The sequence below is a fragment of the Monodelphis domestica genome, chromosome 1 (genome assembly GCF_027887165.1).
Source record: "Monodelphis domestica isolate mMonDom1 chromosome 1, mMonDom1.pri, whole genome shotgun sequence".
Classification (NCBI taxonomy): Eukaryota; Metazoa; Chordata; class Mammalia; order Didelphimorphia; family Didelphidae; genus Monodelphis; species Monodelphis domestica.
Window position 1 is genome coordinate 394,001,630 of NC_077227.1, and position 22,232 is coordinate 394,023,861.

The 22,232-nt window shown below is 48.7% G+C and overlaps 1 protein-coding gene across 1 annotated transcript; it reads right to left on the reverse strand.

Moving 5' to 3' along the window:
- Window positions 1–1,807: 1,807 nt before the first annotated feature.
- On the reverse strand, window positions 1,808–17,453 carry E2F1 (E2F transcription factor 1). Its single transcript, XM_001381292.4, has 7 exons — window positions 16,719–17,453; window positions 9,709–9,799; window positions 8,720–8,939; window positions 7,058–7,210; window positions 5,247–5,361; window positions 4,676–4,904; window positions 1,808–4,133 (listed from the first exon to the last, which is right to left on the reverse strand). The coding sequence occupies exons 1-7, from the start codon at window positions 16,968–16,970 to the stop codon at window positions 3,883–3,885; spliced, it is 1,311 nt and encodes a 436-aa protein (XP_001381329.1). The 5' UTR covers window positions 16,971–17,453; the 3' UTR covers window positions 1,808–3,882.
- Window positions 17,454–22,232: the final 4,779 nt, after the last annotated feature.

The window sequence follows — 22,232 nt, forward strand, 5'->3', positions numbered from 1 at the left end:
CACACACACACACACACACACACACACACACACACACACACCCTCCCTCCTTCCCAACCTGGCCTCAAAAGCATAGGATCCATGGGACAGAGACACAATAGAGGATTCAGACACTCCCTGTCCAGCCTTCTCCATCACTACACAGTAGCCAGAGCCTAGATCTGGACAGATAATGTAAGGGGAAGGCCATCTGTGCTTTAAGTCATTGGTCCCAAAAAGGGAATCAGATAGGGCTGTTGGGGTGCAACTCCCAGTTTCAAAGGATACCCTGTCCTGTCTCACTAGACATAAGCAGGGAGTCAAAAGTCTCCTTTCCCCTAGACCTCAGCACAGTTGCACTAAAATCCTATCCATCCTTTAAAATCCAATGCAAAAACCACCTCTTCCTGAAAGTCTTCCTTGATGGCTTATGACTATTGTGTCTACAGCATCCACCAGATGAAGCTCCAAGAGACTGAAGACTTAACTAAACTTTGTATTTTCTCTAATATAATAGGCACACATCACTTCTAGGCCTTTTGGCTAAGATCAAGAGCAATATAATAGGCACAGCATTGAACTCAACAGGCATTTCATGTTTATTTATATGTGTATAGAAACAGCCTGATATACCAAGAGTACAGGATTTGTTGCCAGGAATTGTCCAAATTATATCTGACACTTAATAGGGCGTGTGTCCCTAGTTAAGTCATTTAATCTCTGTGCCTCAAATGGTTCCCTAAATCAAAGTAATTTTCCTTTAGTGTGGTTCTGGCTGTGAAGTGCCTATCAAATAACTCCAGTGACTTCCTATTGCCTTTAAGATAAAATATAAGCTCCTTTGTTTAGCTTTTAAAGCTCTGCATATGACACCAACTTTTCATTCCAGACTTATTGGACATCATCCCTCATTTCCTTCTAGCCAAACTGGCTTTCTGTTCTTCAAAACTGACAGTCCACTTCCATCTTCCATGCCTTTGCCTAGACCAACCCCCCTCCTCCCCCCTTTCCTTTCTTCCCCCTCAAATCCCCTCCTTCAAGATGCAGCTCAAGAATCATCTTTTTTTTTTTTAATTTTGCAATCCTTCCTTGTCCTAGTAACAATTTTTAAGACAGAAGGGCCAAGGACTAAATAGGATCACACAGCTAGGAAGTGTCTAAGGCTACACTTGAACCCAGGACCACCCTCCTGGCACTCCATCCATTGTGACACTTAGTTGCCTCCCCAAGAATCACCTTCTACATACTTTTCTTGGATCCCCATAACCACCGGTACCCTCCCTCACAAACTACCTTGTCTTTAACCTTGCATATAGATATTTGCATTTTTAATTTTACATTTATGCTGTCTATATATTTGCATGAATTTGTCTCTTCCCTTAGAATGTAAGGTTCTTGAGAGTAGGAACTGTTTCATTCTTTATACTTGGATCCCAAAGAGCAGGGACGTAGAAGGTGCCAAACAAATACTTGTCAGTTAATATTGTGTGTGTGTGCGTGTGCGTGTGCGTATCCAACCCCATTTGTAGACTTGAAAGCCTGACCAAACTGGATCCCAGAAGAACAGTTTTCGGGGCTTGTCATACAAGGTCCCAGGCAGCCAGCCTGGTCTAGAGGTTGGTGATACAGTAACTATACTCTCAGAGCAGCTCCCTAAGAGATGGCAGGGGCACGGCTAGCCCCTAAAGGGGAAGGAGGAGAGCAGAATTCTGTAGTGACCTCCCCTGCCCTATCCCTTACTCTTAGATCCAGAGAAGTGGTAGCTGGATAAATACTCAAGACTCCCCTCCCTACCCCCAGAAACACAACTCATCCAAAACAGCCCAAACACCTTCAAAAGTTTTATTGAAACAAAAGCACAATAAGATATTGAGTCTGAAAGGCAAATCTGTGGCTGGGGAGAGGACTAAGTCCTATAAGCAGCTGGCCCACCCCCCCAAGACAAAAAGCTGGCACCAAATGGGCCACCCCTGTCCCCACAGACCATAAACCTAAGTCTCCACCACTTGAACAGGGAATGGAGAAGACAATGGGAATTGGGGGATTGGAGAGAGGTAGGGAGCCAAGAATTTGCCCCTTTAATTTCCTCCTGTTCAGTGATAGTCTAACCCTTCCCCTACACTATCTCCTCTTTCTCGTCCTGCCTAGGAGATCCCACCACCACACAGAGACCCTGGCCAACCCAAACAGGGTCCTTTCCCCTCCCACCATCCAAATGGGAAAGTAAGGAGAGGAGGGGGACAACTGTGTCCTGAACCCTGAAGAGAAATCTGGTCAGGCCATGGTGACGAGGGCTGCGTCCCCAGACACTGGAGCATACCAGTTCTGGGCAGAGACAGCGGAGAACTTGCGGACAGAGACTATGCCTCCTTCCCTCTCTCCATTCCTCAAGCCAAAAAAAAAAATGCCCAAGTCAGGCTTCAGGCCAGAAGCAAAGTATGCTCCTGAGGCTGCTTTAGGCCTGTGCTAACTTTATTCTCAACCTCACATGGCAGGACTGGGGTGAGGGGACAAGCCTCTTCCATCTCACCCCAGAAGTCACTTCTTTGCCTCTCCTGTCTACAAACACATGCCTCTCTCCTACTGTGCCACTGCTACCTCCACCAGGCTTTGACAGCTCCTGCCTCTAATCCTGGTGCCCAAGCTGACTTCCTCACCATAGCCAGGCCCCAACGATCTGGGCTCTGGGTATGGCTCCAAGGCCAGCCTCAGAAAACAGACAGACCGCTTGGTGCAGCTGATTCCTTCCTCCTGCCTCCTTTCACTCACTTATACTACTTCTCTTGTAGTCGCTCTTTGCTCCTGGCCTATACCTTTCTCTCTCTTGACACTTCCAATAAATAAATAAATCAGACTTTGAAATGCTTCTACCCAAGGGACCAAGGGTAAAGGGATGACCCTTTTTGGACTCAGCCTGGCCCCTCTTCTTTCCTGACTGGCCTTCTGCCCCAGGCCCCGGAGACTAAGGAACTCCTATCCTGCCTCTTCCTCTGGGCCCAAATGGATACCCTTAGGGCCAAGTGGGCCTATGCCCCCTAGGATGCTGGCTCCCCAGCTCCCATTCCACCTGGGAAGTGGGGGCTGGCCATAGCCAACCTCAATAAATAAATAAGTTTGCACACACTGCAGTTTAGTAAAGCTTTGCAACAAATAACCTTTTAAGACGACAAAAGTGCTCTCTCTGTGAAGCCTGGGACCCTAAAGAAGCCCTGAAGCCTTTCATCCAGCACCATGTCTGGATTGGTTGAGGGAGGACTCCTAGGGGAGGCAGCCACTCAAGCCTTCACCCCCTTAACCTCAGAGGTGGGTCTAAGACTCAGATCCCAGAAAGGATCAGCCAGCCTCCAAGACCTACATATTGAGAAGATGAGCAAAAGTGCACTTAATGCTCCCAGCACACACAAGCATCCACACCCGCTGCTGGCTTCCTCCCTTCGAGGGCATTCGCTAGGCTCTCCGACCCCCTTTAGGACAGGAGAACTCTAGCCCACCAAGGAGGCCAGGCCTAAGGGGGTGTGGGGGGGAGAGGGGACCAGGGAAAGGGGAAATAAATTAGGTGGCCTTTGCAACAAAATCCGATCATTTGGGTAGATGCTCCGGCAGATCAGAGATCCTCTCCTGGGAAGTCTTAGAAAGGGTGAGGTGGGGGAGAGAGAGATGGGCCTGAGGCTACAGCAGCTTTGGGTATATCAAAGCACTTAAGAAAGGAAAGCTGGTGAGAGCCCTAGTGAGCCCAGTCTGGCTGCCCACATACAAGACTATCCCTCGAGCAGCCATACCTCTCCAGGAGTCTGACTCTTTGCAGCTCAATCCAGGCATCCTCCCTTTCCCTGTGATATCCCCCTCTGCTCCCCGAGCCCCTTAACCTGCTCTTGGACCTGGGGAGCTTCCTTTTGCTTTGTGTCAGAAATCCAGGGGGGTGAAGTCCCCAAAATCACAGTCAAAGAGCTCCCTGATGCCCTCCCCTTCCTCCAGGCCAAAGTGATAGTCCTGGCCCTGGGGAGGGGAGAGGCTGATGAACTCATCCGGCAGGAGGCTAGAGAAGTCTTCCTTCACCTGCTCCAGGAGGCTGTCCACAGACACTAGTGGGGACAAGTGTCCGTCTTCTGTCGAGGCTCTGAGGGATGTGGGGCTTGCCGTGGACAGGAGGGATTCTGGAGAGAGAGAGGAAGCAGGAACTCATATTATAGGATGTCTGGGTGGGGAAAGGGGGAGGGAGAGTTGATGGCAAGGCTGCCACTTTCCCCTCTGTACCCTGTGTCTCAGAGGGACAGCCCTGGCTCAACTTAAAGAAGTCTTTTGACACATTGAACAGAGCCCCATTCAGCTTTCCAGCCCCACCACTTTTCCCACCAAGAAGGGCTAAAATGAATAAAATGGAAATTGGTTTTGAGTGATAATATATGTATAACCCAGTAGAATTGCTTGTCAGCTCTGGGAGAGGGGAAGGAAAAGGGGAGGGAAAGAACATGAATCATGTAACCAGTGAAAAGTCCTTTAAAATAAACAAAAAAAGAAGGGCTAATAGAGCAACCTTCATTTTGGTGCCATTGGCTAAATGTGGGGTCCTTTAGGCTAGCTATCTGTCTGAGGCAGAGGCAGAAAGATGAGGAAACCTAGAAAGTAGGGAAGCAGCTTGTCATGTTTCTCCCTCCGCCGCCTCCCAAAGGCCTCCTCAATTCTCTGGCCCACATACCTTGCTCGCTGGTGAGCAGGGGCAAGCTGCCTTCCTGCGTGGAGGCGATGAGGGGGCTGGGTGGCGGTGGCAGTGGCTGGGGTGGAGGTGTGGGCTCCAGACTGAGGCTGGTCTCCTCAGGAGTTGCTTTGAAGGGACTCTTCACTGGACTGCATGCATCAGAGCTTTCCTCAGGGCACAGGAACACATCAATGGGACCTCGGCTGCTTTTCAGAGAGATCTGGAATGCCTGGAAGTAGGTTGGGAGCTAGTGTTGGGAGAGGCCCACAGAACAGGGTCTGCTATGGTGCCACAGGGGTAAAATAGTCCCACACTGAGCTGGGGTGGAGATGGGAAGGTAGGAGCCCCGCTGGTGCTCCAAACCCTCTTATCTTGGCTCATGCTCACCCGAAAGCCGAGGTGGCAGGGACTTAGGAAGAAAGCTGCGGCAGGTGGGCCAGGGCTGGTCTCTGGGTCCCCTCTCCTGTCCCCTCCCAACCAGGGGGAGGAGGTATGAGTTTAGCATCTTGGAAGTGGAGATGGCCCAGGGGCTGGATGAGCTGCCTCAGATGGGGGATGAAAGGTCAGTTACCTCGGCGGGGTCTGCTGCCTGGAGCTGCGTCTCCGGTGGGGCTTTAATCACCATCACCATCTGTTCTGCAGGGTCTGCTATACTGCGTAGATCTTGGCAGGTCACATAGGCCAAGGTGCACTCGAAAGTCAAGGATCATGACAAGCACTCCCCATTAAGAGCACAGAAAACTCCCTCCCAGGTAACTCTCCTGCCCCCTCCAGAGAAGCCTGGGCCCAAGCTTCTCCAGGCTGCAACTCTTCAATCAAACACAAGCCAGTGTGGTAGAAAAGGCCCTAGAAGAAGAGTCAGAGATGCACATCCTACTCTTAATTCCAACGCTTCCTAGCCGTGTGGCCTTAGGAAAGTCACCCAATCCCGTGAGCTTCTATAAATGGAGATGGTACCTCCTGTTCCACCTGCCTCAAAAGGATGCCCGAGACTCCAATACAATACCAGATGTTTGAGCACTTAATGAGTAGCTCAGAGGAATCGACATATCTCATTTTAGTAAAGCACCTGACAAAGTCTCTCACAAAAAAGATGGAGAGAGAGGAGCTGGATGATAACACTAGGTAGGTTGGGAACTGGCTAACCAACACCAACCAAAATCGGGAGACACGTCCACATTCTCTTCTGTTCTGTTCATCGATGACTTGAAGGATGATGCGCGTGTCACTTAAATTTGTGGATAACATGATGTTGTGTAAGGAGTGTTAAAAGAATGAATGACACGGATGAATGGTCTGAGAATCCAAAAGAATCTCAACAGGGAATAGCAATGGAATGGAGTGGAGAAAATGGAATTTAATAGTAATTATAAAGTCCTACACGTGGGCAACTACCCACATACAAGATGGGGGAAGCACAGCCAAACAAGTTTGTAAGGGAAGAAGGATTTAAGGACTAAAAGCACTATACATGACAGAGAGGCCAAAACAAAATCTAATGCAACTGCTCTTGGGCTACAGGCATGGTGTTCAGAAACTGGGAGGTAAGAGCCCTACTCCGCTGGGGCTTCCCCAGTCAGACTATAGCTAGATAGTCATGTCCAGTTCTGGAAACAATATTTAGGAGGAATTTTGAGAAGCTAAATCATATCTAGAAGATGGGGACCAAGAGAAAGAAAAGAATGGAGACTAGTCTCCCTGAAGATCAGTTGAAAAAACTGGAATATTTAGCCTAGAAGTAAACACACCTTGGATACAGAAATGGGTATGGTCATAGAATTGTTGTTGAGCCATGCCGGACTCTTCCTGGCCCCATTTGAGGTTTTCCTGAACTGGAGTGGTTTGTCATTTCCTTTCTCCAGGTCATTTTACAGATGAGGAAACTGAGGCAAATAGAATAAAGTGACTTTCCCAGGGTCACATAGCTAGGTAATATCTGAGCCTAGATTTGAACTGAGAAAGATGAGTCTTCCTGACTCCAGTTCTGGTGTTCTATCCACAGTATCATCTAGCTGTCCTAGTCTGAAGATAGCATCTGGGAGCCAAGACTTCCCAGAAGGCAGAGCCATGACTAATGGTTGGAGATTACAGGGAGGATCTGGGTTCACTGTCAGGGAGTTCTTTTAAGTAACAAGAGCTTTCCAGCTATGGAAGGAGCTGTTTCAGGGGGTGCTAAGTCCCTCTTCACTGGGGATGTGGAAAGAGAGACCGGAGGAGTTCTTGTCAGAGATGCTGCAGGTAGGGGCTGTCAGGGGATGTCAGATGATGTCTACGGAGGTCCCTTCCAGGTCTGGAGCCTTAGATTCTAAGTATGAGGAAACCAAACCCACAGCACAACGTTACTATGACTCCCACTGCCTGCTTGCTTCCCCACAAGGATATTGCTGATTGTCGGCATCTTCAGTGAGCAGTTTGAGTTGAACGGTGCACATCTGGATCAGATCATCCAGCTGCCTCTCAGCCTCCTGGAGATGATGCAGGTCCTTGGCCAGCATCTGGTGCTTGCTAGTGTTGACCGCTACAGAATGGTTCCCCCTGGAGGGCAGGGAGAAAAGGAAAGTAGATCTGTGAGAGGAGGCTCCCCTTCACAACCTCTTTCTAGGGAGCCCATATGTTGGTCCTCGACTTAAAGGGGGAGGGGACAGACAGAAGGAGCAGTTTCTTGGGGTTTCTTTTTTTTTACTTTTATTTTTAAATATTTTTTCATGTTTACATGATTCATTTTCTTTCCCTCCCCTTCCCCCCCACCCTCCCAGAGCGGACAAGCAATCCACTGGGTTGTACAAATGTTATCACTTGATACTTATTTCCATCTTATTCATTTTTGCTATAGAGCGATCTTTTAAAGTCTAAGCAGGTTGCTGGGATGAGAGGGGGTATCAGCAGCAATGGGGGGGCTTGTCTCCATCACACCCACCTAGGAATTACACTACTTTCACAGGATCCAAAAGGAAGAGAAAAGTGCCAAGAGCCTCACTTCCCCTCCATCCCCAGGAGGGGACAAGAATCTGGTCACAAGTGCTCCTTCTGCTTGCTGGGAAGACCCTTGGACACAAAACCCTTTTACTTTGTCATTCTCCCTATGGTTCCTGCTATCTGGCCAGCTGCCTTACTCCTTCTCTTGCACAAAGTGCTTCCCATCTTCCCTGTTCCCCGCCCTCCCTGTTTCTCTTATGAAAAACTATAGCAGATAACCCTGGGCTCATCTAAATCCCCATCCCTGCCCTGACAGTGACTCAGTGTGACCAGAGGCAAGCCACTTTCCCTTTCTAGTCTTCACTTTCCCATCCTTAAAATGAGGGAGGCATACTTTAATCTCTAAGGTCCCTTCCTCCTCTGAATTCCTGTTTTTGACCCTCTCCCACCATTGTCTTGCTGACCAAAATAATGACAGCTAACATTTATATGGGTCACGCACTGTGCTAAATATATTATTTCATTTGATTCTTATAATAACCTTGAGACATAGGTGCTCCTATTATCTATATTTTACAGTTGAGGAAACTGAGTCAAAGAGGTCGAGTGACTTGCCCAGAGTCACACAGCTACTAAGTGTCTATGGTCAGATTTTTTTCTTTAAATCCTTACCTTCCACCTTAGAATCACTACGGTGTATTGGCTCCAAGGCAGAAGAATAGAAGGTCTAGGCTATGGGGTTAAAGGACTTGCCCAGGGTCACACAACTAGGAAGTATCTGAGTCCACATTTGAACCCAGGACCTCTCATGTCTAGGTTTGACTCTCTATCCACTGAACCACCTAGTTGCCTCCTAAGGTCAGATTTGAACTCAGTCTTCCTAATTCCAGGTCTTATGCTTGATCTGTATGCCCACAACTCCTCTGCTCTCCAAGCATCCCTGGCTACCTCTCCCCTAGTTAGGATAGAAATCTGGAAACTGTATCAAGAAAAATATTACTATGTCTCCCCCTCTGCCCTTCCCTAATCAGTCTAGGGCAAGGCAGTGGGTCTCTGACAAAGCTGTGCTGGAGATGAAAACACGCTAGGAGACACCCCCCCAAGCCCTCCTGGGACCCCAGCACCTACAGCCACTGGATGTGGTTCTTGGACTTCTTGGTGATGAGGTGGATGCCTTCGAGCACATTGGTGATGTCATAGATGCGCCGTTTCTGCACCTTCAGCACCTCGGCTGCCCAGTTCAGGTCCACCACACCATCTGTAGACTGGTTCAGCAACTCCAAGAAGCGTTTGGTAGTCAGGTTCAACGAAGTCTCATAGCGAGACTTCTCCCCTGGGGACTTCACACCTGTTGTCAGGGACCAAGGGCACAGACTCAGGGCCCACATCCTTCCAGGATGCCCTGGCCTCCAGCAACAGCAGCGGCAGGGAGGATCCCGGAGGTGTTCCCTCCTGGGCCTGTGGGGCTGGGAAGTTGCCAAACCAGGATCCAAAGGGCAGGAAAGACCCATGTTCCACTTCAAGAGCTCACATCCATTCTCCTTCTCAGCTCACAGATGCTACAGGGCGAGGCCCAGGCAGGAAAGCCCCCTATGTTGACATACCCTAGCCCAGCTCTGCCGCCAACCACAGGACTTCCTCCCAGGGCTGGGCAGCCCAACCCAGCCCAACTTTTCCCCCCTTCAAGGCCTGTCTGCCTCCCCTAGGGCCCAGATCCTCAGGCGGGGAAACCAGTGCCAGGCTCCTTTGACTGCCCCTTGCTAGGGCCCCTGCCCGGCTCTCCTGACTCAGTGCCCAGTCTACATAGGGGTGAGGGGGTAGGAAAAAAGAGCCAAGTCTCCAAGACTCCCACCCTCTGTCTGGCGTTTGCTCTTTAGAGCATCAAGGTCTACCAGGGAAGGGGAATCAGAGCTCAGGAGAGAGGCCCTGGTGCTGAGAGGCTCTTTCTATCCTAAACAGCACCCATTCATGGGGAAGAGAGAGAAGAAACCAGAGGCCCTGGTTGGCTCCAGTTCAGCGTGGGGACACTGGCTTCCCAGTGTCCTGAACAGTCTAACCAGGGGGCCAGAAAGGGGGAGCTGAGCCTAAGAGTCTGCATGGGTAGGGATGGCCCATACCTTTGCCAGGGGGTCTGGGCCTGGCCCGGGCTGGCTGGCTGCCTTCAGCTATGTACTGATGGTCTGTTTCCAAGTCCAGCTTCCTTTTCACCTGCAGCACAAGGGAGAGGAAAAGAGAGGCCTCATGAGAGACCCAAGGAGGCCCAGGAAGGGGGCTACAAACTTGTTCTGACTGCAACTTAAGGGCTGGTGATAGAATTCCCCCATTCTTAGAAACAACTCTCCTCAATGGCACTGGCACTAAAAAATCTGGCCCATCTCCCCTTTGATGGACTGTTAATGATTCGCCCCCTGCTCCCAGAGCAAGCTCAAGGATTTGGTTATGTGTTGGGGCCAAGGGCAAATCCTAAGAATCAACTAGACTAGGACTGGGCAGAACAGCAGGATCCCAATCTCTCTCAGGCCCAGTCAGACCAGCCTAGGGCAATTCAGGAATCTCCAAGAAAAAAGGGATGGACATAGGATGCGGCCTGAGCCCCATCTTCAATTTCTTCACCCAGAGTAAAGATGGTTCTGGGGGAGGGTCCTGGGGATGAGCAGAGAAAGCTACCAATCAATATGTATTTAGTTACTGGCACTGGTGGCTGGGAGGTAGGAGGAAGGGAAAAAAAGGAAGGGTAAAAAAGAAAAAGTCCCTGCCTTCAAGGAGCTCACATTCTATAGGGACAGATAACCTTTGTCCATATAACAAGGAAGAAATGGAACACAGGGGTGTAAGGGCCTTTTCTGAGGGAAAACAAAGCAGCCAAGAAGGTCTTGTAGGCCTATGTTCCAAAAAAAGGTTTTTATGTAGCAAAAGGAATGACGACTTTGGATAAGTCATTTGCCTTTTCTAGGTCTAGAAAATGAGTTCCCTTCCAGCTCTGAGAATCTATGACTCTTGGCAATGTAATACAATGGAATCAAGGGTACTTTGTGCAGATCCTAGCTCCATTATTTACAATGTGATCATGGTAAATCACTTCACCCCTCTTGTCTTTAATTTACTAATCTGTAAAAAAAAAAAATCTTGCCCTAAATCTGATTCTGATGGCAAATCCTAGCTCACGGTCAAAACCAGGCTCTTCAATCCCTCTGGGCACACATGGACACTGCATTCGTATTTTGGTCCTTGCTCAGACAATGAAAGATATTTCCTCTGGACATTTTTCCTGATCTACAGAAGCTGTGACAGGAGGGGACCCCAAATTCAGAGCTAGAAGGGAGCTCAGAGGTCAAACTGTCGAACTCTCTCATTTCATTGGTAGGTGGAAGAGAAGTGGAACTATGGATGCACGTATTAAGACCTGGAGTCAGTAAGTCTTGAAGTCAAATCCTGCTTCAGACTAGCTAAGCATATCATTTAATCCCTCTCAGCTTCACTTTCCTGATCTATAAAATGGGTGGGATGATAATAATAGCACCTATCTCGAAGGGTGGTTGTGAGGATTAGATGAAAACATTTGAAAAGAGCTTTGCAAACCTTAAAGTGCTCTATAAACTCTATTATTATTATTATTACAGAAACTAAGGCCCACAAGTTAAGTGATTTATTTAGCCAGGGTCACAGAACACCTCACCAGTTTCCTGACTGCTCCCCATGAGGAACCTAGACATCCCTCTTTTTCAGAAAGGTTTCCTCCACTGCCCCATGCCTCCTTTGAGCTCCCCTAACCCTGATAGTCTGAGTCCTTCATTCCATATAGTTTTGTGACCTAGTCTTATTGTAAGAGACAGCCCACATTCATGGATCAATCAAGGCCTCCTAATGTAATCCCCTCATTTCATTTTATAGATGAGGCAACTAGGACCAAGAAAGGTTCATTGACTTTCCCAAGCAATGTCAGAAGACCTATCTGAACCCAAGACCTCCCAGTCCAGAGTCAGGGCTCTCTTTATACTGAGACCAAGAGTCAGATCCTGATTCTAGTCATGTCTCGGTTACTAAAACTCCCTGGACTTCAGCTTCCTCATCCTTCAAACAGAGAAAGGAACTCTTGCCCTATCTCGATTAAGATAACCAAAGTCTTAAGTGGCAGGGATTGTTGATGTTCTCAAAAGGCTAAGTGACCACTTTGGCAACTGAGGCACCTAGAAGAAGCAAAGGTAGCAAGACAAGAAATAGCAGTGAAGTCATTGATTCCCAAGGCTAAGGACCAGAAGACTCTCGTGGAATCACTGAAATATCCCCTCCAAAGCCTGGTAGGCAGGTCAGGTGCCTCGCTCCTCCGAGCCAACGAAAAGAGGGTGATTACACTAGGATCCAAGCCACTCCATTCTACACTGGGCACAGGGTTGGGGGTATTCACTGAGTGTTATAGCTACTCCTACTCCTAAGGCTTGGCTTGGACAGCCTGCGGTGGGGGTCTACCCTGGAGCATAATACCACCTCCCTTGGTCTCACTATCTTTATCTGAGAAATGAGAATATTCCTAGGGACCAAGTCACCTCTACCTCAGAGGCATTCTACACATAGATGGCAGGAGTGATGGAGCAGACAAGAATCAGTTCAAAAGGACAAAATTCCTAAAAATCTCAGAAGGCCTCCAATGGAACAGGCTGTCCCACTCCGGGTTTTATTATCTCATCCCTAGACTACCACAGCCTCCTAATTGTTTTTTTTCCTCTCCAACCCTGCCTATAGAGACTACCAAGTTAGGTTCCAGTCACATTATTCACTCCTCTCCTCAAAAATCTTCATAGGCTTCCCACTACCTTCTTAAATAAAAATCCAAATATCTTAGAATAGCATTTAGGAGTTTGCCTATTCTAGCTCTAAACTGAGTTTCCAGCCTTATCTCCCCATATTCCCTCCATATACATGTGTGTGTAACATGTATATATATTTAAACCATTACCTTCTGTTTTAGAATCAATGTATGTATGTATATATATATATATATTTAAACCCTTACTTTCTGTCTTAGAATCAATACTATGTATTGGTTCTAAGGCAGAAGAATAGTAAGGGCTAAGCAATGGGGATTAAGTGACTTGCCCAGGGTCACCTAGTTAGGAAATATCTGAAGCCAGATTTGAACCCAGGCCCTCCCATCTCTAGGCCTGGCTTTCTTCTATCCACTGAGCCATCCAGCTGCCCCCACACTCTATATACTCAACCAGACAGTCTGACTTATGGCCCAAGTCTTCTCCACTCAGGCTGTTTTTAACCAATATATTTTGCTATATCTTATCCCTGGAAGTCCTTCGCTGTTCCCTCCCATTTTGCTTGTCTACTTCCTTTCCTTCTTTCCAGAACACTTGAATGACCTCCAGTCTTCAAGGCTCTCTCTGTTTCTGGCACATTCAGAGTCTAGGTCTTCTTCAGGCCCTTTTCTGTACAGGGGCCAGATGAGGTCTCTAGATGTACCAGCAGTACTAATGAGGATAACATATTTATATGGTGCTTTTGAATCAGGCTATAAGGAAAACTGGAGAGATACTTTCAAAGTGTGGTGTTGGAGAAGACTTTGAGAGACTCTTGGACAACGAGGTGATCAAATCAGTCAATACTTTACAAAATTAATTCAGTTTATTCACTGGAAAGTCAAATATTGAAGTTGAAGCTTAAATACTTTGGCCACATAATGAGAAGACAGGACTCACTGGAAAAGACTCTGATATGGAGAAAGACTGAAGGCAAATGGAGAAGGGAACCACAAAGGACAAAATGGTTTGTGTCGAGGATACAATGGACATGAGCTTAGATAGGCTTTGAAAAACATTGAAGGATAGAAGGGTAAGTACTCATGGGGTCATGAAAAATAGGACATGCCTGAACAATTAAAAAAAAATTAAAGTTTAGAAATCGCTTTACATACATTTCACCCTAGACATGAAATCAAGAAGACTGGAATTGGAATCCTCCCTCTGATACTTACAAACTCTGTACCCATAAGTAATTATTTTTTCTTAGCCTCAGTTCCCTCATCTGTAAAATGGGAGTAATATAGAATGATAGAAGGTATCTTTGCAAAATCTATAGAAATGTTATTAAATGGTGGCCAAAGATGATGACACCAAATCATAAAGCCAACCAAGTAAAGAAAGGCCAGAGGGATTCTAGAATCTAGGGATGGCAGGAAAGGGCCAGGCAACATGGAGGGTGTGGAAGAGAGCCATGGCCAGGGAACCAATGCCTGCACATGCTCCCAAGGCTGACATTCCTCACCCACAGATACAGAACAGGTTTTCCTTCTATGCTGTAGAGATGGGAGGGAGGCAGGGTAGGGCAGGGCAAGAGAGAATCTGTACTGTTACACCAGAATGGCATTGATTCATTTGCCAACCCAGGGCCCAAAATAAAATACCATTAAGCAAGGGTGGTGAACATGTCCCACAGAACACACACACACACACGCACACACACACACACGCACACACACACACACACACACACACACACACACACGCAAGCTAACTTGGGCTGTTTTGCCTATGGGTTCTAAGACTCCTGAGCCTAGGTATCCAGAAAATGGCACAGGGTGGGTTGGCTATGGTAGAATTCATCACTCAGGTCCTAAAGGCAACAAGGGAGGGCAAAAAGGTATCAACCCTGAGCTCCAACTACAGGGGCTGTTCTGGTCTCTTTCTTCCACCTCCTTTACCATTCCAGTCTCAGTCTAGGAGAGGGGTCCAGAGCAGGTTCCAGTATCAGCACCCCATACAAAGGCTGAGTAATACCACCAAGCAACTGAAGTACCAGGAGCCCCAGCTTCTTCCCACTCTCCCCTTCTTAGCCCCCCCCCCCAAACAGATAAGGGAGAACAGAGAGTGGCATCAGAGTAGATATTAAGAAAGCATGAGGTTCCCCTGCCCATTTGACAGATAAGGAAGCTGGGGTTCAAACTGGGGAAGTGGCTTGAAGGAGGCCACACAGATAAAGAAGAAGTTAGATTTGAACCTAGCTCCTAACCACAAATCTAGTGCTCTCTCCTCTATGCTCTGCTGCCTGACACTCCCCATCACTGTCTGTCCCCTGGGAATGCACCCCATCCCCCCAGCTTCTTTCCCAGTTCAATAGGGGAAGGCAGGAAAGGCTGTGAAACCCATATGGCAGGAACTCAGCCAGGCATGAGCTAGGTCAAGAGATCATTGTGGACCTCCTCTCCCTCCTTATTCAGAAAATCAAGCAGGGCATCTTATCATTGCCCACATGGGGATCTGCCACCTAATTTCAAGACCTTTCATGGCCTCAATCAAATAATCAGTGCAGCCTCATCCTCTAACATTCTCCCCACACACACACACACACACACACACACACACTGTAGTCTATCTGAATCACTAGCTGATGCTGAGGCAGGGCCTAGATTTCAGGAAGTTTCCCCAGCATAATTGGTGCACCTGCTCTAATTTCCTTTTCTCAACATTCCCCAAGGCCAAGATCTTTTACATTTCCTAGACAGGTTCTATTTGGAGTTCTCCTCTTCCTTCCACACTGCACAATCTAGCAGCTTCATCAAATACCCCAGATATCCCAGGAAAAGTCCTGTGAAAGACTCTGGGTCTCTGACTTGATCACAAAACATGTCCTAGGAATCCCAGGCCAATCTGTGCAGTCCAAGATTCCAAATACAGAGGCCCCACCACCACTCCCACCCTTTCCTTGCAGCAGTCCCTGCTTAGGCTGGGCCACCCACCTCCAGGGGTCCCAGTGCTGTTAAGACTAGGAACTAATCATTCAACTAAGGGCAAACCTAGGGTCTGCTGTCTGGCCTACCACAGGAGGGAGAGCTTTCTTTGGGCTCAATCTGAGAGACACTAACCAAGTTCTACAAGTTCATAGAGAAAATGGGGGGTGGGAGTGGGGGTGGTGCAGGACTTGCCCCAAGCAGCTTAAATGTGCCTTCCTGCCTTTAGCCCTTCCCCCAGCCACCATACCATCCCTAAGGCCCAGCTCAGTCACCCGTTCCCTTCCCCTCCCCCAGGGGGCCTAGGGGAGCTGAACAAGTTCACTGAGCATTTAGACACTATGGCAACAAGCCCCTTGAAAATATGAAGGCAGGTGGAGAGGGCCAACAGATGGAGGGGGCGGTGGGAGGGAGGAGATCAGCTGCCACTCCCGGCTGTACCCTCATTCCCTGATGGGGGGGGAGGCAGGACACATTCCCGCCTTGCAGAGGCCTCACACAGACAGCCCACTTCAATTCTGGAGCATTTCTAGGGGCAGAGGGAGCAGAGGGAGCAGAGGGAGCAGAGCAAAGAGAGACGCCCATACCTGGGTGCCTTTCAAATACCAGGAGGCACCCAAAAAGGCTTTACAGGGACTCTTAAGTGGGCAATTGTATGCACATTCCTCCCCCCTTTTCTCCTCCTCTTAAATCGACTATGACCCTCCCCCAATATACACACACATACACAAGCCTCAGCCTTCCCAAAGAGCATTCTAGTCCTCCAGCGTGTATCCACTCCTGGCGACCCAAACCTACCATCTCCTTTTACTGCCAACAGTGATGTGGTTATTAAAACAGCATTTGAACAGACTCAAAACACTGACACCCAGGGTCCATCCTTAATCTCAATTCAGCCCCAAGCCAAGGGCTGCCCTTTGGCATCCAGAGCCAGGTCTCTCCACTGAGCAGATGGAGCTGGAGAGCCTTAAGAAGGCCAGAACCCACGGTCTGATAGGCGTGGAAAGGCCAGAGTCTGCCACCTCCCACCGCCGTCCCCCTTTCCTCCGGCCTCGGACAGGAGCCCCAGGCCAAGATCTCTGAGAGGGCAAAGGTACAACGAATCCCAAGGGCCGTGTGGCGACCGCTGCTCAGCTCCACCCCAGAGGCAGGCGCAATGCAAGGGGGATCCCTTTGGCGCAAACCCATCCATCTGGTATTGCAAATTAGACCCTCCTCCTTCGCCCCCCACCCCCCACCCCCAGCTCGCAGAGCTGCCCTCCTGGATGGGGGATCTGCCCTGGAGAGCTGCCCGGAGTCCCGGGAGGTCGGGTCCGGCCCTGGAGATGCGCGCTCAGAGGGATGACCCGGACCGAGGCCCGCCCATGGTGCTGTGAAGGCGGGGAAGGGAGTAGTTACCGGAGGCCGGCCCAAGGCAGGCCTGGGTCCGCTGGCTCCGGGTCGGGGAGCCTGGGGCGTGGCGAACAGCAGCAGCTCGGCCTCTCGGGGCCCCTCGGCGGTGACGGGGACAGCGGCGGCGCTGAGCGGGCCTTCGTCCTGGGTGGAGATGATGACGATCTGCTGCTCCAGCAGCTGCAGCCCCCCGGCCCCCAACAGGGCCTCCAGCTCCGCCACACACGTGCCGCCGCCGCCGCTCCCGTCCAGGGCCATGGCGGCTCTGCAGGTTTGCTCGCTCCCCCGGGCGCCGGCTCACATCCCAGGGGCAGGGACGGGCCGGCGGGGCCGGGAGGGCCGGGGCGGGGCGCGGCCCGAAGCTGGGCGGGCTTCCGCGGCCGCCGCTCGGGGCCCTATCCGCTGCCGGGTGTCTTGGCACTGGAGCCTGCTCCGGACCCCTGATCCATAGTCCCCAGCGCGGCCCGGCCTGCCAGGCAAGGGCTCAGGACCCCGGACTGGGGCCGGAGCGCGGGCTGCTAGAAGCTCCGAGAGGGTCCTGGCCCATGCGCGATCCTGGACCACGGGGCTTAGGAGTGGTCGGATCGGCACAGGCGGATGGAGCTGGGACAGGAGCCTGGAGGACGGAGCAGAGGCCGGGACTGGGGCCGGAGCCGGGAGCTTGTTTTGGTCTCTCCAGCTGATCCCCGCAAAGTCCCGGACACTTTTACGCGCCAAATCCTTTTTGCCGCGAAAGGAGCACGAGCCGGGTAGCAGCCCTTCTATTGGCTGGAAGTACCGAGATTGATACAGAGAAGCGCCGGCGCCGAGTCCTGCCATTGGATACGGTGCGCCGGCCCCGGCCTGCGTGTCTGAGGGGGGCGGTCAGCACGTCACCCACAGCCAATCACCGCCACGAAAATGCGCAGGCTTTGTCCGGAGGCGCGCCGCTGGGAAGGAGCAGACTCGGAAGCTCCGGTCCCGCCCCATTCTACCCTGCCTAGCCCCGCCCCGGGGGAAACCAGCTGGTCTTGGCACCTCCCAGGAGACCCCTTATTTCGGAGATATCCTGCACATCTTCAGAGCCAAAAAACTAACTTGTGCACGACTCGCTTCCGTTACCTTCCCTCCCCGGCTTTCCTGATCAACTCCAGGAGCGCGGCAAAGCGCCTACTCAGTTGAGCAGAAATTTAATGGTTGCTTCCTATGTGCCAGGCACTAGACTAAACCCTGGGGGATACAAAGGAAGATAAAAACAATACCTATCCTAAAGCAGTTGCCTTTCCAATGGGAGAGACAACATGCAAAGAACTGTAGATATAGGCTGTGCAAACATAGGAAAGGTTCTTGGAGGGAGGAAGAGGAAGGTAAAGGAACAGAAATGGCCTTCTGAAGATAATGGGATTTGAACTGAATCAAAAATGGTCTAGAGACAGCAAGAGGTGGAATGAAGGAGAGAGACTGAATTCAGACCTGGGGGGGAGGGGCCATGGAAAACACATGGAATGTCGTAAGAGTATCCCCCACAGATCTTTCAATTCTGAGAAACTGAAAACTAAACCCAAAGATACCCTGCTTTGTCAGCTGAGGGACACCTCATTCCCCAAACTCAGGACCTCAGTCCAAACACACCATCCTCCAACACTCATAAAACCCTCAGCCCACACATTCCCCCAGAAGAAGCCCAAACTTGGGGATCCAAAGACTACTTCATCCCAGAAACCAGAATCACGAACTATCCCCAAACCCAGAAACACCTTACACATTGGACCCCTCAGTATAAAACCTCCACTTCCACATGGACACCACCACAACAGAGACCTGCCTCACAAACAGTCCACTCTGACCAGAAAAACAAACACCCCCTTATAGATTCTCTGACCCCTTTTCCCCCCTTTTGAAGATTAAGACATTAATATGAATTAAAATATTTCAAGTCCAGTCCTAGAAAAGATTTCTCCCCACTTCTAAGGGATCTTTTCTCCTTTCTCCCAGTCTCCCTTCTCATCCCAAACTGACAGAGATTAGAATTGAACCTCAGTTGACTTGAACTGACCTAGCCCTAGGTCAGCATTGGTGAAGTATTGGTACAAGTGCCAGGTCAGCATAGCGGGGCTGCTCAGTTCTCCCTATTCAGTGTCCAAGGGCATTTTTTTCATGCCCTGTCCAGCCACCCAAAGCAAACAAGCACTTTCTCCCTCTGCTGTCTGAGGTGATAGGGGAAGGGGGGAGGAGGGCTAACAGGCAGCTTGAAGTTGCAGTTTGGGCAGGTAAACTCACCAAGGCTGCCCTAGATAATAGAAGAAACCATCTCTCACTGCTGTCTTAAAAGTGTCTTGAGAAATAAGTGCCCAGACTCTGTCTTACTCTTTGCAAACAACTGGATTTGGATTGGCAGTGCCTACCTACCTGACTTCCATGGAAATCACTACTGAGAGATGGGAGAGTCTCCCAGGAGGTCCACCAAAACCAGCATAGCCTACCAAGTTATCCAGAGCTGACCTCTTGGCTGGATAGTTCCCTCATTTTAGAGCTGAGGGAAAAAAAAGGGAAAACAATATTTATATGGTAGGACTTACTATATACCAGGTACTTTTACAAATATTATTTAATTTGATTCTCATAACAACACTGAGAGATCAGTGCTATTATTAAAATACCTGTTTTACACTTGAGGAAACTGAGGCAGGGATTAACTGACTTGGCTAGAGTCATACAAGTAGAAAATGTGAGTCTGGATTTGAATTTAGGTCTTTCTGACTCCAGGCCCACTTCTCTATCCACTGTACTTCCAACTGCCTCGGTCATTTCAGAGGTGACTTGGTTACACTCTGTAGTTGGGGAACAGGCAGTCAAGAATAGTGAAAGCAATGGGACAGCTAAGTAGTTTAGTAGATTAGAGTGCCAGGGCTGGAGTGGGGTGGTCCTGGGTTAAAATGTGAACTCAGACACTTTCAAACTGTGGAGTCCTGGGCAAGTCACTTAATTTCAATTGCCTAGCACTTATTCTATTTTGGTTCCAAGATGGACTGTAAGGATTATAAAAAAGAAAAAAGAAGAAAATTATAATTACAGGATTAAATGAGGGAAATTAGTGTATCATCCCCTTGGAGTTCTCTCCCCCAACTCACACTGGCACAAGCAGGCTGGGTCCCCAGGCTGAAGGTGAGGGACACCTAATTAATTCCTCCTGTTTTATAATGCACCAGGGTACGGAACCTGAATTCCCTGAGAATCCACCCTTATGGGAACCAGAAAATTATATTTCCTAGAGTGAGGTAGGGATCTTCAGTACAAGATTCCTGGGAACAAAGAGAGAGGAAGTCTTTGCTCAGGGGCAACCTTAATGCCTTTTTTAGACCTTTTCATATGCATTAGAGCTATTCAAGCCTCAGGCCTCTTTCCAGCAGGGTACTGTTTCCTTTACACCAGAAAGTGCTTCTTTCAAATTAGTCTATTAGTCAATGCATATTCATGAAGAGCCTATTAAACTGTTCTGAACCCAGGTGATACAAAAAGGCAAAAGATTCGCCCCTGTTTGGTAGAAGTTCACTATCTAATGGGGGGAGACCAGAAAAGAATTATGTACAAACTATATACAAAAAAATAGGAGAAAATCGATTGAGAGAGAATAGTATTAAGGGGGTGGGGAATGCTTCCTCATAGAAGATCTGAGCCTCGACTTTGCCCTTCAGCTTTAGAAAGGGTACACCCTGATGCTGGTTCCATTTCCACTCTTTGGTTTGATCTCCCTCCTAGGCTTTTGAACCTTCTCTCCATTCTAGAGCAATATAATAATGGGCTGGTCTGGAAGGCTGGAGGCTTCCAAGCTGGAAATAAACCTTTCCTCTGGGTTACAAGTCACAGCTGTCCTGTCCCCAGACTGAAGGAAAAGAGCATATTAGAAAAGAAACAAGCTGAGCTCTCTAAGAGTGAGATGGAACTTTTTTTTTTTTACATATGAAGAAAAAGGGGTCCAGAAACTGTATGAGACTAACCCAGAAACTCAATGGCAGAGAGCAGTGTAAACGTTGTTAACATCCACTTGAAAGATGTACTACCCAGAAGTTTTCGACCAAATCTGAGGTGTCTTTCTCTGGGGCTCCTGGCCTGAGGGCTGCTGATAAGATTTCCCATAATATCAACAATCATATTCATGCTGGAGTTTGGGTGACCTGAACCGTGGGCTGGAGATATGTGTCATCAGCTTGTGTGGCTGGAGAAATTAGTGTGCTATTCTCAAATATATTAGCAATATTAACATCTCCAAAATTAGTTTGCCTAGTAGGAGTTAGTAAATTAAGTCTCTCTGAGACAGCATCCTTTTCAGGACAAGATTGCCCCACCCCATTCAGAATGCAAAAGCCTCTTATCTTGGGCCTGAGTGAGACAGAAATAACTAAAGTCTTACTATCAGAAGCAACAAGTGTCTTTGCTATACAAACATTTTTGGGATTTGGGGATGTGTCTTTTGAGTTTGTACTTTTAAAATGTTCAAAACTGTAGTCTAGTGATTTAGGAATAAGTTTTATGAACCCAACTTCCCATTTCTCTAACCCCCTTCCTTCCCCAGTTTCTTTCACCAGGAACCCTTGGCTTCTTTAATTTGCATTCTTAGTCCCTTCACCTTTTACTAATCCAGCCTATACAATTTGCATTCAAAGAGGATGCCTCTAAGAGACCAGGTGGGCTAGTAGTCGTCTCTAGGTAACCGAGGATGACAATTGTCTTTGTGCATTTTCATCTATGATAGATGAGTGTGCACAAAGACACTTGTGCGTGAGGAGATTTAAGTGGAAAAGTCATTGCACAGAGACAGTCCCACTCTCTCGGTGTTGGAAGCCTGGGTCCAGTGGCACGAAAAGTCGTTACACATGGAGACTTCCTCAGCTGCATTGGATGGCCATGTTGTCTTTTGTGCTCCAACACGCCCCAAGCACTCCACGGTGTTTTGGGGGGAGGAGGAAAAGGGAAGAGAAAGGCACCAAACTGCTAAGATTATAAGGCTTTGTGTAGAAAAGGATAGTTGAAAAACGTTTTGAAGAAATCAAAGGATTTTAAGAAGCAAAGGTAAATTGGAATGGGTTACTTCAGAAGTAATGAGTTCCTTTGAATTTAGAGTTTTTAAGAAGATATTCAATGATGTATTGGAGATATGGAGATGGAATCCATGATTGGAGAAGGGATTGGATGTCATTGCTTTTGACTCAAAATTTTGGAATTCCTGCACAATCACTGTAGTCTTAGGATACTTGGTTTCCTGCTGATTTTAATGATATTTAAACCTAGAAGCTGTGGAAAACACTATATTGGCTTTTCAGAGGTATGGATCTACCCAAAATGTGTTATAAATCTCTCTCTCTCTGTGTCTGTCTCTTTCTCCTTCTTTCTCTCCCTCTCTCTCTCCCTCCCTCCCTCCCTATCTCTCATCTGGACCAAGACACCAGGCTTTCTAGTAGAAGGCAGAGAAAGAGGCAGCTGGGTGCCTCAGTGGATTGAGAACCAGGCCCTGAGATGGAAGGTTCAATGTGGCCTCAGACA